Source organism: Acinonyx jubatus, chromosome D4 (genome assembly GCF_027475565.1).
Source record: "Acinonyx jubatus isolate Ajub_Pintada_27869175 chromosome D4, VMU_Ajub_asm_v1.0, whole genome shotgun sequence".
NCBI lineage: Eukaryota > Metazoa > Chordata > Mammalia > Carnivora > Felidae > Acinonyx > Acinonyx jubatus.
The window spans coordinates 45,067,393-45,085,799 of NC_069391.1; the positions used below are offsets into that span (position 1 = coordinate 45,067,393).

The 18,407-nt window shown below is 34.4% G+C and overlaps 1 protein-coding gene across 1 annotated transcript in view; it reads left to right on the plus strand.

The window, feature by feature from the left end:
- Positions 1-344: 344 nt before the first annotated feature.
- The window catches only part of LOC128312010 (uncharacterized), a 152,179-nt gene continuing 134,116 nt past the window's right edge, over positions 345-18,407 (plus strand). The window contains exon 1 of the mRNA XM_053204259.1: positions 345-435. Coding sequence (XP_053060234.1) covers positions 345-435 — 91 coding nt within the window. The remainder of the gene's footprint in view (positions 436-18,407) is intronic.

Sequence of the window (18,407 nt, forward strand, 5' to 3'; positions counted from 1 at the left end):
GGATGTAGGTTCAGCTATAAAATGATGATGAAACATTATTAACAACTGATAAGCATTTTTAAAATATCATTAAATGGATATATATTAGAAAAAAAGAAAGGCCTCAAATCAAAGATCTTGTCTTTCATCTTACAACATAAGGAAACAAATTAAACTACATTTAAATAGAATATGTAATAAAAATCAGACCAGGAATCAATGAAATAGAAAAAAAAAAAAGAGGAAACAGTTGAAACTGAAACCTCGTTGAGAAGATCAATAAAATTGATCAACCTCTAGTCAGACTGATCAGTAAAAGCTGAGAGAATCCACAAATTACCAAATTCAGGAATGAGAGAGGCAGTATGACGGATTCTAGAGTTATTAAGAAGATAATGGGTAAATCTTATGGCGACAGAAAGCTGATCTGCGGTTGCTTGCAGATGAGCCGCAAAGGTGGGAGGGACAGGAACGCGTCAGGACAATGAAGCATGCACAGACTTTGGGGCTGATGATTATGTTCATTATCTTGATTGCCATGATTTTCCAGTTGTATTCATAGGTCAAAACTTATTAAATTCTACACTTTAAATATGTACAGTTTATTTTATGTCAATTATTCCTCAATAATTCTGTTTTAAAAAATAAGAGATGATGAAGTCATGAAAAAATCTAGGGGCACCTCAGGGGTTCAGTCGTTTAAGCGTCTGAGTTTTGATTTCCATTCAGGTCAAGATCCCAGGGTTGTGGGATCCAGCCCCTGCATCAGGCTCTTCCTTGAGTGTGGAACTTGCTTAAAATTCTCTCTCTCTCCCTTCACCCACCCTGCCTTCTCTCCAGCTCACGCTCTCGCTCTTACTCTCTCTTAAAAAAACACGGCAGAGCAAAAAACCAAAAAACCAAGAAGGTAAAGGGGATGAGGTTGTACACAGAAAGGAAAAGCTGTATTAAGTTAGGAGACTACAAAGGATAAACAAAATGAAAGAACAGAGTGAGGATATAGGTAGCAAATGCAGTGATCACAGTAATTGTGTTGGTGAAAAGTGATGGATGAAATTAAAAAAATTCCTCATATTAACAATGTCTAGAAATTTAACTGTACTTATCAATCATGATTGTGGAAATTTATCTTTATAGCACAGAGTTGGATAATTCATTTTCTATTTGACCTATGTAAATAGCAGGATATAAGATTTTAAAGGGTATGCCAATTATCTTGCCTCTCTACTCCAAATTTGCCTTGCTGTATACGCTTCCCCATAAGAGACAGAACTCTAAGCATCCTCCCTGCATGGTAAGCGGCCTATTATACTTCTCAGTAGAGGTTAGTGGAGAGACACGGGTGTGGGGGGGGGGGGGGGATGGGGAAACATGGGGAAACAGCTTTCTAGCTGTTGTCCAGGGCTGCTTGGTGGGTTACTTGTATGCAGATAAGAACATCTGGTTGATCGCTGCGCCAACATTGTGGCCTAGACTCGGCCTGGCAATAACCTTCAGTAGCCCCTGTATAGGAAAATCAGCTCTGGAGAGACCTCCCGCCTGCATCTGCACCATGATTTCTCAGGCGGGACATTGTGCTGCTTTCCAGGGCATTCCCAGAAAGGTGCTTCACCCTCAGCACAGTGACGTTGCTTCCTGCTTATACCATGACTGCAGACCAACTCTGGCCTGGGCAAGTCATTAAGCTTCCCTGTCATCCACTAGACCAAATGAAACCTTCTCCAACAAAATCAGAAACCCTTCCAAGTTTTCCTTCCCTGGGTACTCTCATCCTTCAGGTACCATGTGGAGTTTCCTTATAGTTTTCATAGTTCTTTATATCATGCTTTCCCTGGTTAACCTACTGTGTGATTTCTAATTCCTGATTTGATTCAGACTTAGATAGTAAAACACTAGCATAGAGGATTGTGAAAGATACTTTAAACTGAATCCCAGTAAGGAAATGGCTCTTCCTGACTGAGAGAGTAAACAATCCTCCTCTTTTCATCTCTTTTTAGGCATGCCAGAAAAATATCAGCCAAAGGGAAAAACAGTAATTATGGCGGAGAGAATTAAAAGACATTGTGGGGGTGCCTGGGTGGCTCAATCAGTTAAGGGTCTGACTCTTAATTTAGGCTCAGGTCATGATCTCACAGTGAGATTGAGTCCCGTGTGGCATTCCTCACTGTCAACATGGAGCCTGCTTGGGATTCTCTCTCTCCCCGTCTCTGCCCCCCGCCCCTTGTGCTCACGTTCTCTCCCTCTCTCTCACTCTCTCTCAAAATAAGTGAAGTTAAAATAAAAGATAGTGTGATTTGTTTAATGATTAAAGAAACTATTGAATGATTTTTTATATTAAAAAAAATGTTAGTTCCCAATTGTCCATTGCTAGTAAATACATACACAATTGATTTTTCGTGTGTTGACTTTTTACTCTGTGACTTTACCAAACTTACCTGCTAGTTTTGTGATATGTTTTGTGGACTGCCTGGGACTTTCTACATAATCACGTTATCTGAAATTAGGGACTATTATTTCTTTCTTTCCAACCTCTGTGACTTTCATTTCCTTTCTTGCCCTTATTTCACTGACTAGGACTTCTGGTACAATGATAGGTAGGAGTGGTAAGATGAGATATTTTTGTTACCAATCTTAGAAAAAATTTAGTTTCTCACCATTGAGAATGATATCATTTGTAATTTTTTTTGTAGATGCCTTTTATCAGAATTCTGAAAATTCTTAGTGTGAGATATTTTCGTCTGGGTAAATGTTGGATTTTGTCAATTTTATTTTGTCTATTTATATAATCCCATGTTTTTTTTTTTCTTTGAAAAACAGTTATACATATTTTGAATTACACTTTGATTGATATTTGCATATTAAACCAATTTTTTATTCCTATGAGAAACCCTGTATTTTCATGGATAATTCATACAGTTTGTATATTAATACTTATTTTTGTAAATTTTGTTTAGAATTTTCATGCCTATGTTCAAGAAGAGTACTTTAGTTGTATTTCCTTTTATTTTTCTGGTAATACTGGCTTCATAGAATTAATTAGAAATTTCCTTCCCTTCTCTTTTCTAGAAGAGTTTTTCATAGTTGCTATTATGCTGTTTTCCTGAAATATTTAGTGGAGTTCCCCAGTGAAGCCATTTTGATCTGGAGTTGTGGTTTTTTGTTTGTTTGTTTGTTTTGGAAAGGTTTTTAGATGTAAATTCAATTTTGTCCATAGGTATAGACAGATTTAGGTTATCATTTCTTTTTGGATGTGCCATAGCAGTTTGTGGCTTTCAACAAACATTCCATTTTATCCAAGTTTTAAAAATTATTGTTACTATGCTGTTCATAATATTTATTGTGTATACTTTCATGATTTGCAGAATGTATAATGATATCACCTCTCTTATTATTTTGGAAATGTTAATATTCTCTCATTTTATTTTTTGATTAATCTAGTTGGAAGGTTTTTTTAATTGATATTCTAAAATAAAAATATTTTAGTTGCATTGGTTTTCTTTTCTTTCCCATTTAATTGATTTCCTATTTTCATTCTGATAGTTTTCTTTCCTTGCTAATCTACATTTAATTGTATTTGATCATTACAGTGTCTTAGCATGGAGATTGAGGTTTTTAGTTTTAGACATATTTTTTGTAGTGTAAGCCCACATTGATATTAATTTCCTGCTTAACAGCACCCTGTATATTTCGTTACATGTTGTTTTAATTATCATTCATTTCAGAATATTTTTAAAATTTTCATTTTGATGCTTATGTTTGGATTGTCCAGAGATCTTTCTGTCAATGATTTCCCCTTTATTTCCATTATGGTCAGAAAATGCACTCTGTGTGCCTTGAATCCTTTTAAACAACTGAGACTCGTTTGTGTCCCAGAATATAGTCTATCTCGGCAAATGTGTCATGTGTCCTAGGAAAGAATGTGTATTCTGTTGATGATTAAGAATCTCTGTCAATTAGGTTAATTTTGCTGACAGTATTGATCAAATCTTCCATATCCTTACTGATTTTCTCTCTCCTGGGTCTATCTCTTATTGAGAGAAGAGTATTAAAATGTGCTTTGAATTGTGGATCTGACTTTTCCTTCTTTCAATCCTATCACTTTTGCTTCATGTATTGAAATGTTATGTGTGTAAATGCTTAGGACTATTATAAACTCTTGAATGACTCACCTCTTACTCTCATAAAATAGCCATTTTATTTCTAGTGATATTCTTGCTCAATCATGTATGTTGTCTGATAGTAATATGGCTATACCAAACCTTTTATGATTACTTTTACCATAGTATATCTTTTTCCCACACAAATGTTTAAATTATACATGTGTTTATATTTAAAGTGCATTTCTTGTAGGTAGCCTATACATACATCCTGGTGTTTTGTTCAATATGACAATCTCTCACTTTTAATTGGCATATATTTACATTTAACGTGATCATCAGCATCTTTACCCTTAAATCAGTCTTATTATATGTTTCCTATTGAGCTCATCTGTTTTGTCCCTTTTTCTCTTTTTCTAACTTTTTTGGGTTATTTTATATGTTTTTATGATTCCACTTGATTTGTTGGCTTATTATCTATAACTCTTTGCTTTTCCTTGTTAGTATTTTCATTTCTTCCCTCTCAACCTTTGTCTTATACTTGTCATATATTTTTTCTTTCTTATTTATTTATTTATTTATTTATAGAGTTTATTTATTTATAGAGTTTATTTATTTAGTTTAAGAGAAAGAGTACACATGGGGGAAGGCCAGAGAGAGAGAGGGAGACAGACAGATTTCTAAACAAGCTCTGCACTGACAGCATGGAGCCTGATAAACCATAAGATCATGACCTGAGCTAAAATTAAGAGTTGGACGGTTAACCCACTGAGCCACCCAGGTGCTCCATCATATATTTATCTTTGCACGTAACACCTCTGATGCATTTTTATTGTGTTATTTTCCTCTGCTGCTGTAACAAATTACCACAAATTGAGTGGCTTAAGAAAACAAAGTTATTACCTATGCTACTGTAAGTCAGAAGTCTGACATAGGTCTCATTGGGCTAAGCAATTCTCCATCATATGTGAATTACACCTATGGAGTGAATAGACTCCTCTGGAAAAGAAAATAGATGTTTTTAGTTGTGCTTAAATCTATTTTTCTGTATGTTGTTATTGTTTGATTATGTGTTGGTTTTAAAATTAGGAAAAAAATACATGCTACAAACATGTATATATTAATATATAGAAGAAATAATGATTTAAGATATCTATTTCATTATCCGTCACCCTAAATATTTTTTGGATTAAGGTAGGATGTCAAAATATTATAGATTAATTTGAGAATATTTTCAATTCAAACAGTTATACGAAAAGAAAAAGCACTGTTTTGTGGGAAGATATAGATTAACACATAATAATCTAATAATTAAAAAATGAAAACTAATCTTCAATCTTATTCAGGATGTGCCCTTATTTTACTATATACCTGTAGGTAGCCAAAGTTGTCAATGTTTGTCCCTTGAATTTAATTAAAGGAATTTTAATGGTTATTCTATCTTAACTTAAAAGAACTACCATGTAAATTCACCTTTGGAAGCACTCCATATATAACTCACTTGAGAGTTTCCAATATTTATCTCAATTTTCATAGCCTACTTCAAAACTAAAGCATTTTTCATTCATCTGAGTTCCAGAACTGGTACAATTTAGCAACTAAACTTTGTGAAGAAGGCATACTCTTAGTAATATATGATATAGCCATGCCCTCTCCATTAGATAGTCTTTAAAAGTGGTGTTGAAATATACTGACTAAATAGAAGTCATGAACTATATATTATGGATTAGGAGTGTGTATGCCCCATGGTGACTACCCCTATACCATCCTCTGTTTATTAGAACTAGTTGGGAATATTAAAAACTTTCAGGAAAATAAGGTGGAGGAGAAAATGGTGGGGGTGGGGGTGGGGCAAGGACAAGGAGGAGGAGGCTTGAGAACCCTGTCATTTCCCATCTTTGAACACATCACTCCCCATTGCTATTGAGGACTAGCTGATCACTTTAGGCATCGATGCATTTGTTTCCTCTCCATAAGTATAGTCTATGTGGTGTCATTTGTATTCACCTCGGGCAGACACAGAGCCTCTGCTCATTTCATCAAAGAACTATTTATGAGGCTGTAAAAAAGATGAGTTTCTCCGAATAGTCTCCAAATTAAACTTTTTAAAGTTTAATGTTGGCACACAAGAATAATTACAGTTATAAACCATTAAACATTTAGAAGAAATTTATAGGATTGGAGGGAGAAAATTTACAGCTGTGGCCTAATATAATAAATTTCCTCTGTAAAAGCAGAACCACAGAAACATTTCTATTCTGGACTTCAGAAAAAGAAAATGCTTTATTAACATTACCCAAACATGGAGGCACTATATTCGGACATTATTTATATAGAAAGATGAATACCTTTTTAAGATATAGTTAATTAACCTTACAAGCAAAAGTCAACATATATATTTTTAACATCAGTAAATAGAGTACACTAAACTCACTTGAAGATTAGGCTATATATATTCTCTTATCCTAGAAGACAATCCAGTGCCCTATTTTTATTTCTTCTAGGAGTTATTACGCATCAATTAGGGTGGGTTGGTGCTGGTGGTAAGGAATCTATGAAATGCAGTAATGATGTTTAAAAAAAATTACCCACTCCCACAACTACAGTTCAGTTAGAGTTGTCTTTCTACAAAATTCTAGTATGTCTTCATAGTACAGAATATGCTTGTTCTTTACTGTGTCTGGTCTAACAAGGGCCGCATTCTAATGGTGCATTAGTGTGATAAAGATGTCAGGCAACCACTCAGTCCTTGTGAGAGAGTATCTGGTCACTAAACAGACTGGCTATTCCATTAACTATAATCATCCACTGCTTAGAATTCAGTTCTATCAGCCATGCAACTTTAAACAGACGTAAAATACACAAGTATTATTTTGTGACTTTTAGTAGCAATTAAAATTGTTCTTCCAATAAATCTTGTACATGTCTTACTGGTTCTTCAGTATTTTCTTTATTTTGGTCTTGTTTGTATAAATAACGTGTTTCATTAATTTTATTACCTCCCTGGTTGTGGTTGCCCACCTCCTTATCGAATTACCATATCACTTGTAGTTTTAATTAATTCTCTTGGGCATTCAAAATAAGAAGTAATATCATCTACATGTAGGGATAATTTCACTTTCTCCTGCTTAATGTTTATCCCTTGTTTCTTTTACAACATTTAGAAGACTTTTAAATGATTGTGATGATAAAGGAGGTCTCTCTGCGGTTCCCTGGTTGAAATAATAGGTAAATACATAGGTAAGTAAAATTATGCTTGCAAAATATTTTTAGAAGAAAGATCTTTAATGAGTGTTTTTTGAAGTGTGTGTCTCATCACTGAGTTTTCAGAATCTAAGGAGATTATCACATACTTTTTAAAAAAGTTTTGGTCTACTGCTATAGTGAATTATGCTAATAGACACATTAATAAAAAGAAATGCTTACATTCCTCTAATAAGCCCCACTTGTCCATGTTGCATTATTGATGATGATGAAGGTGATGATGATGATAACAACTGAACTCTCTGAAAATTGTCCTAAGGATATGTAGTAAAGAGAAGCATTCATTCAAGGAAATCTTCTAAACCTTAGTAAGAATACCAAGAGTTTGTGGCATTTGAAGGACAACCTAATCCCTTGGTGCTCCCCAGGTCTGCCTTAGGCAACCTGACCCTGGGTGGGTGTGGAAACAAGGAGGCACCCTCTCCCTGTAGTTCCCTGTCTAGGACTATGATTTCATAACAAAGGGAGAAGGTCACCAGGGTACCTTGTCCTCCCTAGCCCCAGGTTGCAGAAACACTCCTTTAGGTGAGTGCTGGCAACCAGAACAGAGGCTCCCTTCAATGTCAAAAACAATGCAGATCTTGGGAGAAAGCAATTAAGAGAGTCTGGTTGCTCCACAGTACTGACTACCACCAGCTAAACAGTGGAATCATCAGAGATTTAACAGAGAGCAAACTGGGAGAAGGATAAGAAGAGCCCCCTGAGATCACATTCAACTCTGGGAACCAGAAAGATTGTGCACATTCACAGGGCTGTACCCAATGTCAGATTGGGAAATACTTGAAAACCATCCGTAAATCTCACACACATCCATTAACAGAGGGAAGAAAACCACTGGCACAGGGGGGTTAACTAAAATCTCTGGTTAAATGTTGGCTAGACATTACGTTACTCTAACTAAGGAACAACCTCTCGGAAGTTTATTTATGTCAAAATGAAACAACATGCACCTCTGGCCATCTGGAAGACTCTATGCATACCCAAGGCCATGCTCTCTCAGAAAAAATCAGAGAACTTCCAAGCTACCAGTTCTTGGCTTAATGTTTGCTAAAAACCGACTGCGATGACAGCTGACAAGCCACATACACCTCCAACAATAAAGAGTGGAAATCAAACTGGTGAGGGGATGTAAACACACTCTTTGATCAGTAAGTGACCTATGGAGAAACCCTTCATAGACAGGCTAAAAGATAAAACAAGAAAAAGAGACATCTAAGCAGGGACATCAGAGGATTCAAATTGCATGGAACATAAACTTCAGAGTCATTTCAACCAAGTCATTCAACAAAAGAGAAAATGACCAACCACAAAAACAAAAACTCTCTATATGAGTTTGTGGGTGAAACTCAGTCTGCATAGTTTTGACAATATATTACCTTAAGGTAACAGTTTTGAACCAAAAAAACTATGAGACATGCAAAGCTCTACAATGTGTACTTGAAACAGATGAATGTAACATACAACACAAACCGTTTCTGTGGGACCCAGATTTTGGATTTAGCAGATTTCCAAGCAGCTAATATTAATTTATTTCAAGAACTAAGCGAATCACAGGTAAAGAATGAAAGGAAATCATAATAGTGATATCTCTTCAAAAAGAGAATATTATCAATAATGAGACAGAAACTAGAAGAAAGAACTAAGTGGAAATTCTACAGTTAATAAGAACAAAAAATCACCAGATGCTCAACAGTAGATTTAATGAGGCAAATCAAAGATTGAGCAAACTTGAAAAGAGACTATAGAGATGATCAGTCTGAAGAACAGAGATAAAAATAAATGAGGAAATATAAACAGAGCCTTAGAAAAATGTGGGCATCATTAAGAACACCAACATACTCATAATACCAAAGGAGAGAAGAGAGACAAAATAATAGGAAAAGTTTTTGAAAAATACGGCTTAAACTATTCCAAATCTGATGAAAAATATTAATATATACATCCAAAAAAATATAATGAATTCCAGGTAGGATAAATATAAAGAGCTCCACACTCAGTAATATCACAGTTAAATGTTGAAAGACCAAGATAAAGAAAATATTTTGAAAGCAGATATAGAAAAACAACTTATCACAGTTGAGGAAAACCTAATAAAATTAATCACTGACTTCTTATCAGAAACAACAGAGACCAGACAGTAGCAGACAACTTATTCAATGTTGTGAAAGTAAAAAATAAAAAAAAAGAATCTTTCAAAAATGAAAATAAAATATGAATAATATGTTACCACATCTGTGTTATCAGAAGTAATGAAAGAAGATCCTACAGGTTGAAGGAAAGTAACAGCAGATAATTCAAAGCCACATGACAAAAGCCAGAGTACTGGTAATAAAACAAATAATAAAAATAAATTAAAATAATAGAGTGCTGGTAAAAAAATATCTATATCTTTATCTATGTCTATCTATCTATTGGTAGTATTACATATTTCTTCTCCCTCTTCTTAACTGACTAAAAATTGAATACAATATATATATACAATTGCATTATTTAGAGTTTACACACACACACACACACACACACACACACATATATATATGTGTGTGTGTGTGTGTGTGTATACATATATATATATAAACATGTAATTTGTATTATATTATACAAGTGTATTATACAACAGCAGCACAAAGGAGGCAGGTGGGAATAAAGATGGAATAGAGTGAAAAACAAACAAACAAAAACCAGTAACACAAATCTACAGGAAGAATTAAGAGAATCAAAACTTGGGTGATGGAAATGTTCTATATTAGATTTTGGTCATAGTTACCTAGTTCTGTAATTTTATTAAAAAATTGAATTGTATGCTTTAATAGGTTTCTAGAGAAAGTGTCTTTGAGATATGTTATTAGTGAACAGAATTCTCACAGAGAAAATATGCAGAAGGCATGAAATAGTACATTTAAAATCTGCAGATATTCAGGTATAATATGTGGTGTGGTAAATGATGGAGTTTATAACAGGGATAATAGACAAGCAAAGGTTAGCCAATGAAAGATTTTTTACTACATGCTACAAGATTAGGACATTTTTATTTGTCTAAATGAATCTTAATTTGAGAAGACAAAATAAACTTTTGTAATAGGTCATCAGAATATTTATATATTCATTAGTTCATTCTACAACATGTATTTAACGTATGTTAAGTAAAAGCACTTGCTCGGTGTTAGACTTTATAAAGTTGCTTAGCTTGTCTGAGAGATTAAACAAAGACCAGTACAACTAAGTAAGGTTATAACAGAGACTTTAAAAAATGTTATAGATTGAATTGTCTATAGTGATTTCATAGACATCAATTATCAGAATAGCCTGTAACAGAAAACTGTTGAGCCATAGTATACGGATTAAGAGACAAAAGAGCAGCATTTTCAAAGAAATCCCATCTACCCTGGACATGGAGTATATTTAGTTGTCCAGGAAGAAGAGAAACAAAGAGGGGGAATAAGAAGAGAAAAATAGCCAGATAAATAGGTTTACACTATAAATAAAATCATATTCAGAATAACATTTAGTAACCTCACAGTCTATGAGACAGTTTTTTTAGAAGCGTGTTTATTCAGTTCTGAAGAAGTAGCACACTTAATGGACATTTTGAAAAATCCTGCTTCTTTTTCTTATTCTATTTGTGTATTGGATACTGTTTGAAATGGAAGAAGGGAGATGGCAGAAATTTGGAATGGTGAGAATCAGAGGGAAAAAAAATAAAGATTTCTTTAATAGATGAGGCTGGTGCAGCTCCTTATTTCACTGTCTTCCTGCCCAGGATTTGTTGACTGGTGCAATCAAGTGAAGGAGCAGTGGTGATGGATGTCAGATGATTATAATTTCTGTGTTGTTGTTCCAGCCATCACAAGTCTGAAATATTTTCAGAATGCTGCAGCTGCAACTGATGCCATTTCTGAGCAATGATCATAACAATTTGCAAATATACATGGATTAGCGTCGTACTAATGTGAGCGTTGGAAACCAGTACAGCGCACAGCTGTGTATTTACAGTGCGTAAATGTCCAGTCCTACGGGAACGGTGCCTTTGTAGCAGGACACGACTGCCCGACGGCCTTCAGAATGGCACAAGCAGAAATTAAAAATTAAATGCATACCTGGAAACTATATTATCTCTCTCTACACACCCAAAGTCAAGATATTAAAAATTAAAGTTTATATCTATGAACCAACTTCCTCTGTAAAGAATGTTCATGAAACTCTGGTTTGATTAGCTGCTGGTTGAATTAAACCAAAGGTAATGATTAGAGCTTTTGAAAAAAAAATCATTTTTAAGCTGAAAAGCTTCAGAGAAATTGGTTTCCCATAAAATTTAATTCTTACTCCAGAATGGAGCTTCACCTAAGCAGTCTTTTAAGACACATTTTATTTTCCCTAATACAATTCACAAAATGAATTATGGCTCTTACCCACAGAAAAGCAAAACAAAACAAACTAGCAGGATAATTCAATTTTTTTTCTCAATTATATTTTGTTCTTATATTTAAGTTCTTCCTCGCTTATATATTTATATTTAATTGTATTTAAGTTCTTCCTCTCTTAAAAAGGATATATATCTTTAGGGAGAACAAAGTGATATACACTGAATTTTCTTTAATAATCTCCTTTTGTTGGAACTGGTCTATTTTTAATGTTTTAAAATTTGTTATTTAGCACATTGTTTCGCTATACAAACTAGATTTCAAAGCACATCAACTGTTCAGATCATCAAAATATTTTTCATTGGTGTTTCATAGTTTCTTGTTGTGATATTCTAAATGTTATCTGTAAAGAAGGCATATGTGGAAACAGAAGTGTATCTACTTATCCTAATAGTATCTAGTTCATCTAAAGATTCAAAAAATGTTTGACAAATTGCAGTATCCTTTTTCCTTCGATGTTCATCAACACTAAACAAAGGTGAAAAGTAGGTAAGGTTTATACATTAGTAATCTAGATACAAACTCAGTTGCCCCAGTCTATAGTGTACATAAGAATTAGTGAGGCTCCTTTTAAAAAGTATTGGGCCTTATTCCATAATTCTCAGATCTAGGACAGGCCTGAGGACTATTTCTACAAGCTTCTAGGTAATTCGTTGTCTTTCACCAAAGAATCACAGAATTTAAAAATGCTGCCCTGGTACAAGATTTAAATAAGAATTAAACAATGCCTATTGCATGCTGTATGCATAATACATTGCCTGGGGCTGTTGGACATAAAACAGAAACTGAAGTCCTAGTCATTCATTTGAAAAAGCTAATGATACAGTTTGGGAAAAATTAAAAATGCACGTGAAGAAGTAACAGTGTAAAAGCGGTGATCAATCAAATGAACAGTATTTACTGAGGAACATTACTGTTAAAGGAGACGAGTGAAGGCTAGTTTGATAATATGTCATAAAGATGATAAAATATAAGACTTCATCGGTTCTTTCAAAATGAGAACAATGTGAATACTCAGAAGTGAGTGGATAGAGTCTTTTTGGTCACAGCTGTAGACTAGCCAGCTATGGAGGTAGTAGGAGATAAGAATAATACTTATATGTTGTGAGAACTGAGAAAATGCATCAAGTAAGCAGTGTGACATCAAATTATGAAGAAAATTGGATCCCAGGCTGAGTAGCAGATTTCATACTGATTCCTGTAAAACTTTGTCTCTTGCATGTTCTGAATATGTAGGCTATTTAATACAATACAAGAATAATTATAATAAAATTTGCGTAATGATGAAAAAAATACTGTTTTATAAAATCAAGAATGAGAATACAGAAGAAGTGATTGTTGCTTACTTAACAATCTATCCTAATCTCAATAAACTATGTCCAGCGGAGTTTTTTGATTTTAAATCTAGAATTAGAAATGACCACAAAAGCTTTTTCATCTATTTCCCTCATTTTCAAGTGCACAATTTTAACAGTAGATGCCATAATATCCAATTCCACTCTTTTCCTAATACATCAAGGTGCAATATGTTGAAAAAAGACTAATATTATATATTTCAGTTATGGTTATTTTATTTTAGGACATGCAATTAAAATTTTAAAAAATCAAGTTTGTCTATAAAATACTTCTGTAAATAAAATATAAATGAATTTTCTCCTCTATTCAGTGATTTTGACATTTAAATTATTCTGTGCTTAAATAATGGTATATGCTTTTCATTTGTACTTTTTATGAAATCAGTGATGGCCTATAAACACTAGATAAAAATAGAGATGATCAGGAACATAAATGGAGGAGTTGCCCTAAAAAAAGTCACTGTTTCTGCAATAAGGAAAAATAAGCAGAGAATGGGTTGAAATATGAGAATGAGCAGATACAAGGAAGTGGTTGAAGAGGGTCTCTCTCTACCTGAAAATATTGTCACACTGGTACGAAAGTAGCAAGCTTAAAATCTGAGGATTGATATTGATGCTCCATATGGCCATCGAGAGAAGTAGGAAATGGACCTACCTTGATTGAAAGTGTTTACATTTTTTAAAGCTTATTTATTTATTTTGAAAGAGACAGAGAAAGCAAGTGGGGGAGGGGAAGAGATAATCCACTAACAGTGCAGAGCCCCATGTGGGGCCTGAACTCACAAATCGTGAGATCATGTCTTGAACCAAAACCAAGAGTTGGACACTTAACCAACTGAGCCACCTAGATGACCCTAAAAGTTTTGAATTCACTTATATATCTGTGTCAAATACTGAATGTTCTATCATAGACCCTCAGCTAGGAATGCAAAGGTGAATAAAGCATGGGCTTCTTCATCACCAGGCTTCTTCATCACCAGGCTTTACCACAGTAGTAAAAATTTGAGTTAGAAACATGGTTTTGTTGAAGAGCCAATCACTAAACTTATGCTTTTCTTCTTTGTATGTTTAGTCATCTACCAAAATTAGAGATAGAAAGCATAGTGACAATTTACCTACATTGGAAGTTGACAGTTGGGTGTGTGTGTGTGGGGGGGGGGGGGTCTAAATAGAAGGGAATGGAGAGCAACAAAGGTCAATGTGTGGGTTAAGAAATAATAATATGGGATTATATTAGGAAAGTCACTTAATCTTTAAATCAGTTTCCTTATTGGCCAAATGGAGATCATTGGATTTTATAAAGTTCTTCTATGTATAAAATGGGATGATACACATAAAAGCACCTAGAAAGAAAATACTCTTCATTTACATCATCTTAGAAAAGTTGGTGAAATAGTGTTGGAAGTTCTAGCATCAGCAATCAGACAACAAAAGGAAATCAAAGGCATCAAAATTGGCAAAGATGAAGTCAAGCTTTCACTTTTTGCAGATGACATGATATGATACATGGAAAATCCGATAGACTCCACCAGAAGTCTGCTAGAACTGATACATGAATTCAGCAAAGTTGCAGCATACAAAATCAATGTACAGGAATCAGTTGCATTCTTATACACTAATAATGAAGCAACAGAAAGATAAATAAAGAAACTGATCCCATTCACAATTGCACCAAGAAGCATAAAATACCTAGGAATAAATCTAACCAAAGATGTACCAGATCTGTATGCTGAAAACTATAGAAAGCTTATGAAGGAATTGAAGAAGACATAAAGAAATGGAAAAACATTCCGTGCTCATGGATTGGAAGAATAAATATTGTCAAAATGTCAATACTACCCAAAGCTATCTACACATTCAATGCAATCCCAATCAAAATTGCACCAGCATTCTTCTCGAAACTAGAACAAGCCATCCTAAAATTCATATGGAACCACAAAAGGCCCCGAATAGCCAAAGTAATTTTGAAGAAGCAGACCAAAGCAGGAGGCATCACAATCCCAGACTTTAGCCTCTACTACAAAGCTGTAATCATCACGACAGCACGGTATTGGCACAAAAACAGACACATAGACCAATGGAATAGAATAGAAACCCCAGAACTAGACCCACAAACGTACGGCCAACTCATCTTTGACAAAGCAGGAAAGAACATCCAATGGAAAAAAGACAGTCTCTTTAACAAATGGTGCTGGGAGAACTGGACAGCAACATGCAGAAGGTTGAAACTAGACCACTTTCTCACACCATTCACAAAAATAAACTCAAAATGGATAAAGGACCTGAATGTGAGACAGGAAACCATCAAAACCCTAGAGGAGAAAGCAGGAAAAGACCTCTCTGACCTCAGTCGTAGCAATTTCTTACTTGACACATCCCCAAAGGCAAGGGAATTAAAAGCAAAAATGAACTACTGGGACCTTATGAAGATAAAAAGCTTCTGCACAGCAAAGGAAACAACCAACAAAACTAAAAGGCAACCAACGGAATGGGAAAAGATATTTGCAAATGACATATCAGACAAAGGGCTAGTATCCAAAATCTATAAAGAGCTCACCAAACTCCACACCCGAAAAACAAATAACCCAGTGAAGAAATGGGCAGAAAACATGAATAGACACTTCTCTAAAGAAGACATCCAGATGGCCAACAGGCACATGAAAAGATGCTCAACATCGCTCCTCATCAGGGAAATACAAATCAAAACCACACTTAGATATCACCTCACGCCAGTCAGAGTGGCCAAAATGAACAAATCAGGAGACTATAGATGCTGGAGAGGATGTGGAGAAACGGGAACCCTCTTGCACTGTTGGTGGGAATGCAAATTGGTGCAGGAACTCTGGAAAACAGTGTGGAGGTTCTTCAAAAAATTAAAAATAGACCTACCCTATGACCCAGCAATAGCACTGCTAGGAATTTACCCAAGGGATACAGGAGTACTGATGCATAGGGGCACTTGTACCCCAATGTTTATAGCAGCACTCTCAACAATAGCCAAATTACGGAAAGAGCCTAAGTGTCCATCAACTGATGAATGGATAAAGAAATTGTGGTTTATAGACACAATGGAGTACTATGTGGCAATGAGAAAGGATGAAATATGGCCCTTTGTAGCAACATGGATGGAACTGGAGAGTGTGATGCTAAGTGAAATAAGCCATACAGAGAAAGACAGATACCATATGGTTTCACTCTTATGTGGATCCTGAGAAACTAACAGAAACCCATGGGGGAGGGGAAGGAAAAAAAAAAAAAAGAGGTTAGAGTGGGAGAGATCCAAAGCATAAGAGACTCTTAAAAACTGAGAACAAACTGAGGGTTGATGGGGGATGGGAGGGAGGGGAGGGTGGGTGATGGGTATTGAGGAGGGCACCTTTTGGGATGATCACTGGGTGTTGTATGGAAACCAATTTGACAATAAACTTCATATATTGAAAAAAAAAAAAAAGAAAAGTCTGTGAAAGAAACAATTCCTCCGTTTTGTCCTAAATTGACAAAGACCTTCTAAGGTAAAATATAATAATAGATTAATAAAAGGAATAATGGCAGATTTCCATTATCTCATTTTTCCTAGTTTGATCAGTGATGTTCACTGTGTTGGATGGAAATGTATATTTATTCTTAAACAGCTTTTGATGTTCTATGACTGAAAGCAGTTAACAGGCAATCAAGTTTATTGACCTGTGGAGAAAAATGGATAGTCCTGAGCTCTCTATAAAGGGTATAGTAAATCTAGTAGCTGTGTAATTAACTCATAATTATATAAGCAATAAAGACATAATTATAAGATTATTAATATGTGAAAATTATAAGAAATTTTCTGGCATTTAATTAACATTTACCAAGGCAGGCTAGAGCAAATTAAATATCAATTAATAAAAATAGTGACATTTATATAGATACTCTATTAGTTGTCATAATTATTAACTTGTTATCACTGGCTTTTAAAATTCCGATTAAGTGCCTAAATATTCCTTACAATTTTTATGTGTTAAAAATCTAATTATATTAGTGTCCTGTAATTTAAAATTGATTACACAGCATCTCTCAAAATAAATCTCAATACTCTCTTAACTGTCAATTGATGCATAATTGACATGTACTAGTTTATAAAGCCAAATAAACCCTTCCACAGAAACTAAGCACTCTTAAAAATTCTGTGTTCATTTAAAGTATCCAATCCTATAAACCTCTAAGTTAAAAAAAATTTTTTTTAAATGAAGGAAACTTGTCCAGTGCAAAACATTGAATGTGGCTCTATGCCTTTGGCTCAGACCCACAACACAGAAGAAGTGCTCTTACACATATAGCTGACTGCCTAAACTATATTTATGTAAAGTTAGTTTATGTGTTTTAATCTTAATCTTACTGGTGGTCTTGGGAAGTTTACAGGTATAATATCATTTCCCAATCAACCAGTGACTCTTGTGATCAAAAGATATAAAAATATGCCTACATAGTACTGCTAAGGTGAAAGACATCTTAACTTTACTGTGAAATATTCACCAGAGCACTAATAATCCCAAACTCTCACAAGTCAATTATTTTACCCATAACCTCCCATTACCAAGATGAAATAGTAGGTAAGATACCCTTTGTTTCTTTACATCCATCACATAGTGGTAGAAATGAATGCTGTGGCTTTTACCTAGAATTAAGCTCAATTTTACCAAAGTATAGTCTGCAAATCGTGGCTAATAAGAACCAACCTGAAAAGATTTTATAGTCTTATACAGTTAATTTCTTTTTCTTCAAGAGTCAAGGTATGCACTAGGAAATAGAGAAGGATGTGAATTCCTGCTGTAAAGAAATCTATTTAAGTTTGTCAAATAGCATTTAAGCACACAACTTTTATTTTATATAATGTATATTAACCTATCAACAAACTAGAACACAGAAAGACTATAGATATAGAAGAAAGTTTTATTAAAAAAATAAAAATAATCCATGTAATGTTTCCTAGACTATCTTAATCCTGAGAGCTTTAGTTATGGAATATGGTGTATGTGAAATAAAGTGCTAAAGATTTCAGCAGTTTTCTGCTTAATTTATAAAGTTAAGGAGGAATGTATTCCTTTTAGCTAAATCAGTGCCATCTTAAGGGTGTGTGTCAAAAGTGTTATTTAAAAAAAAAGAATGTTTCATTTTTCATTCTGAATTCCACTTCATTCCTTGTTTTATAATAGCATAACCTGGCTTAACAAAAAAGGTAAGCTTAAATGTTTGACTCTCATCAGGTAATCAAATATTACAGACATATGAACAGTTTGATACCACATTAAGAGAAA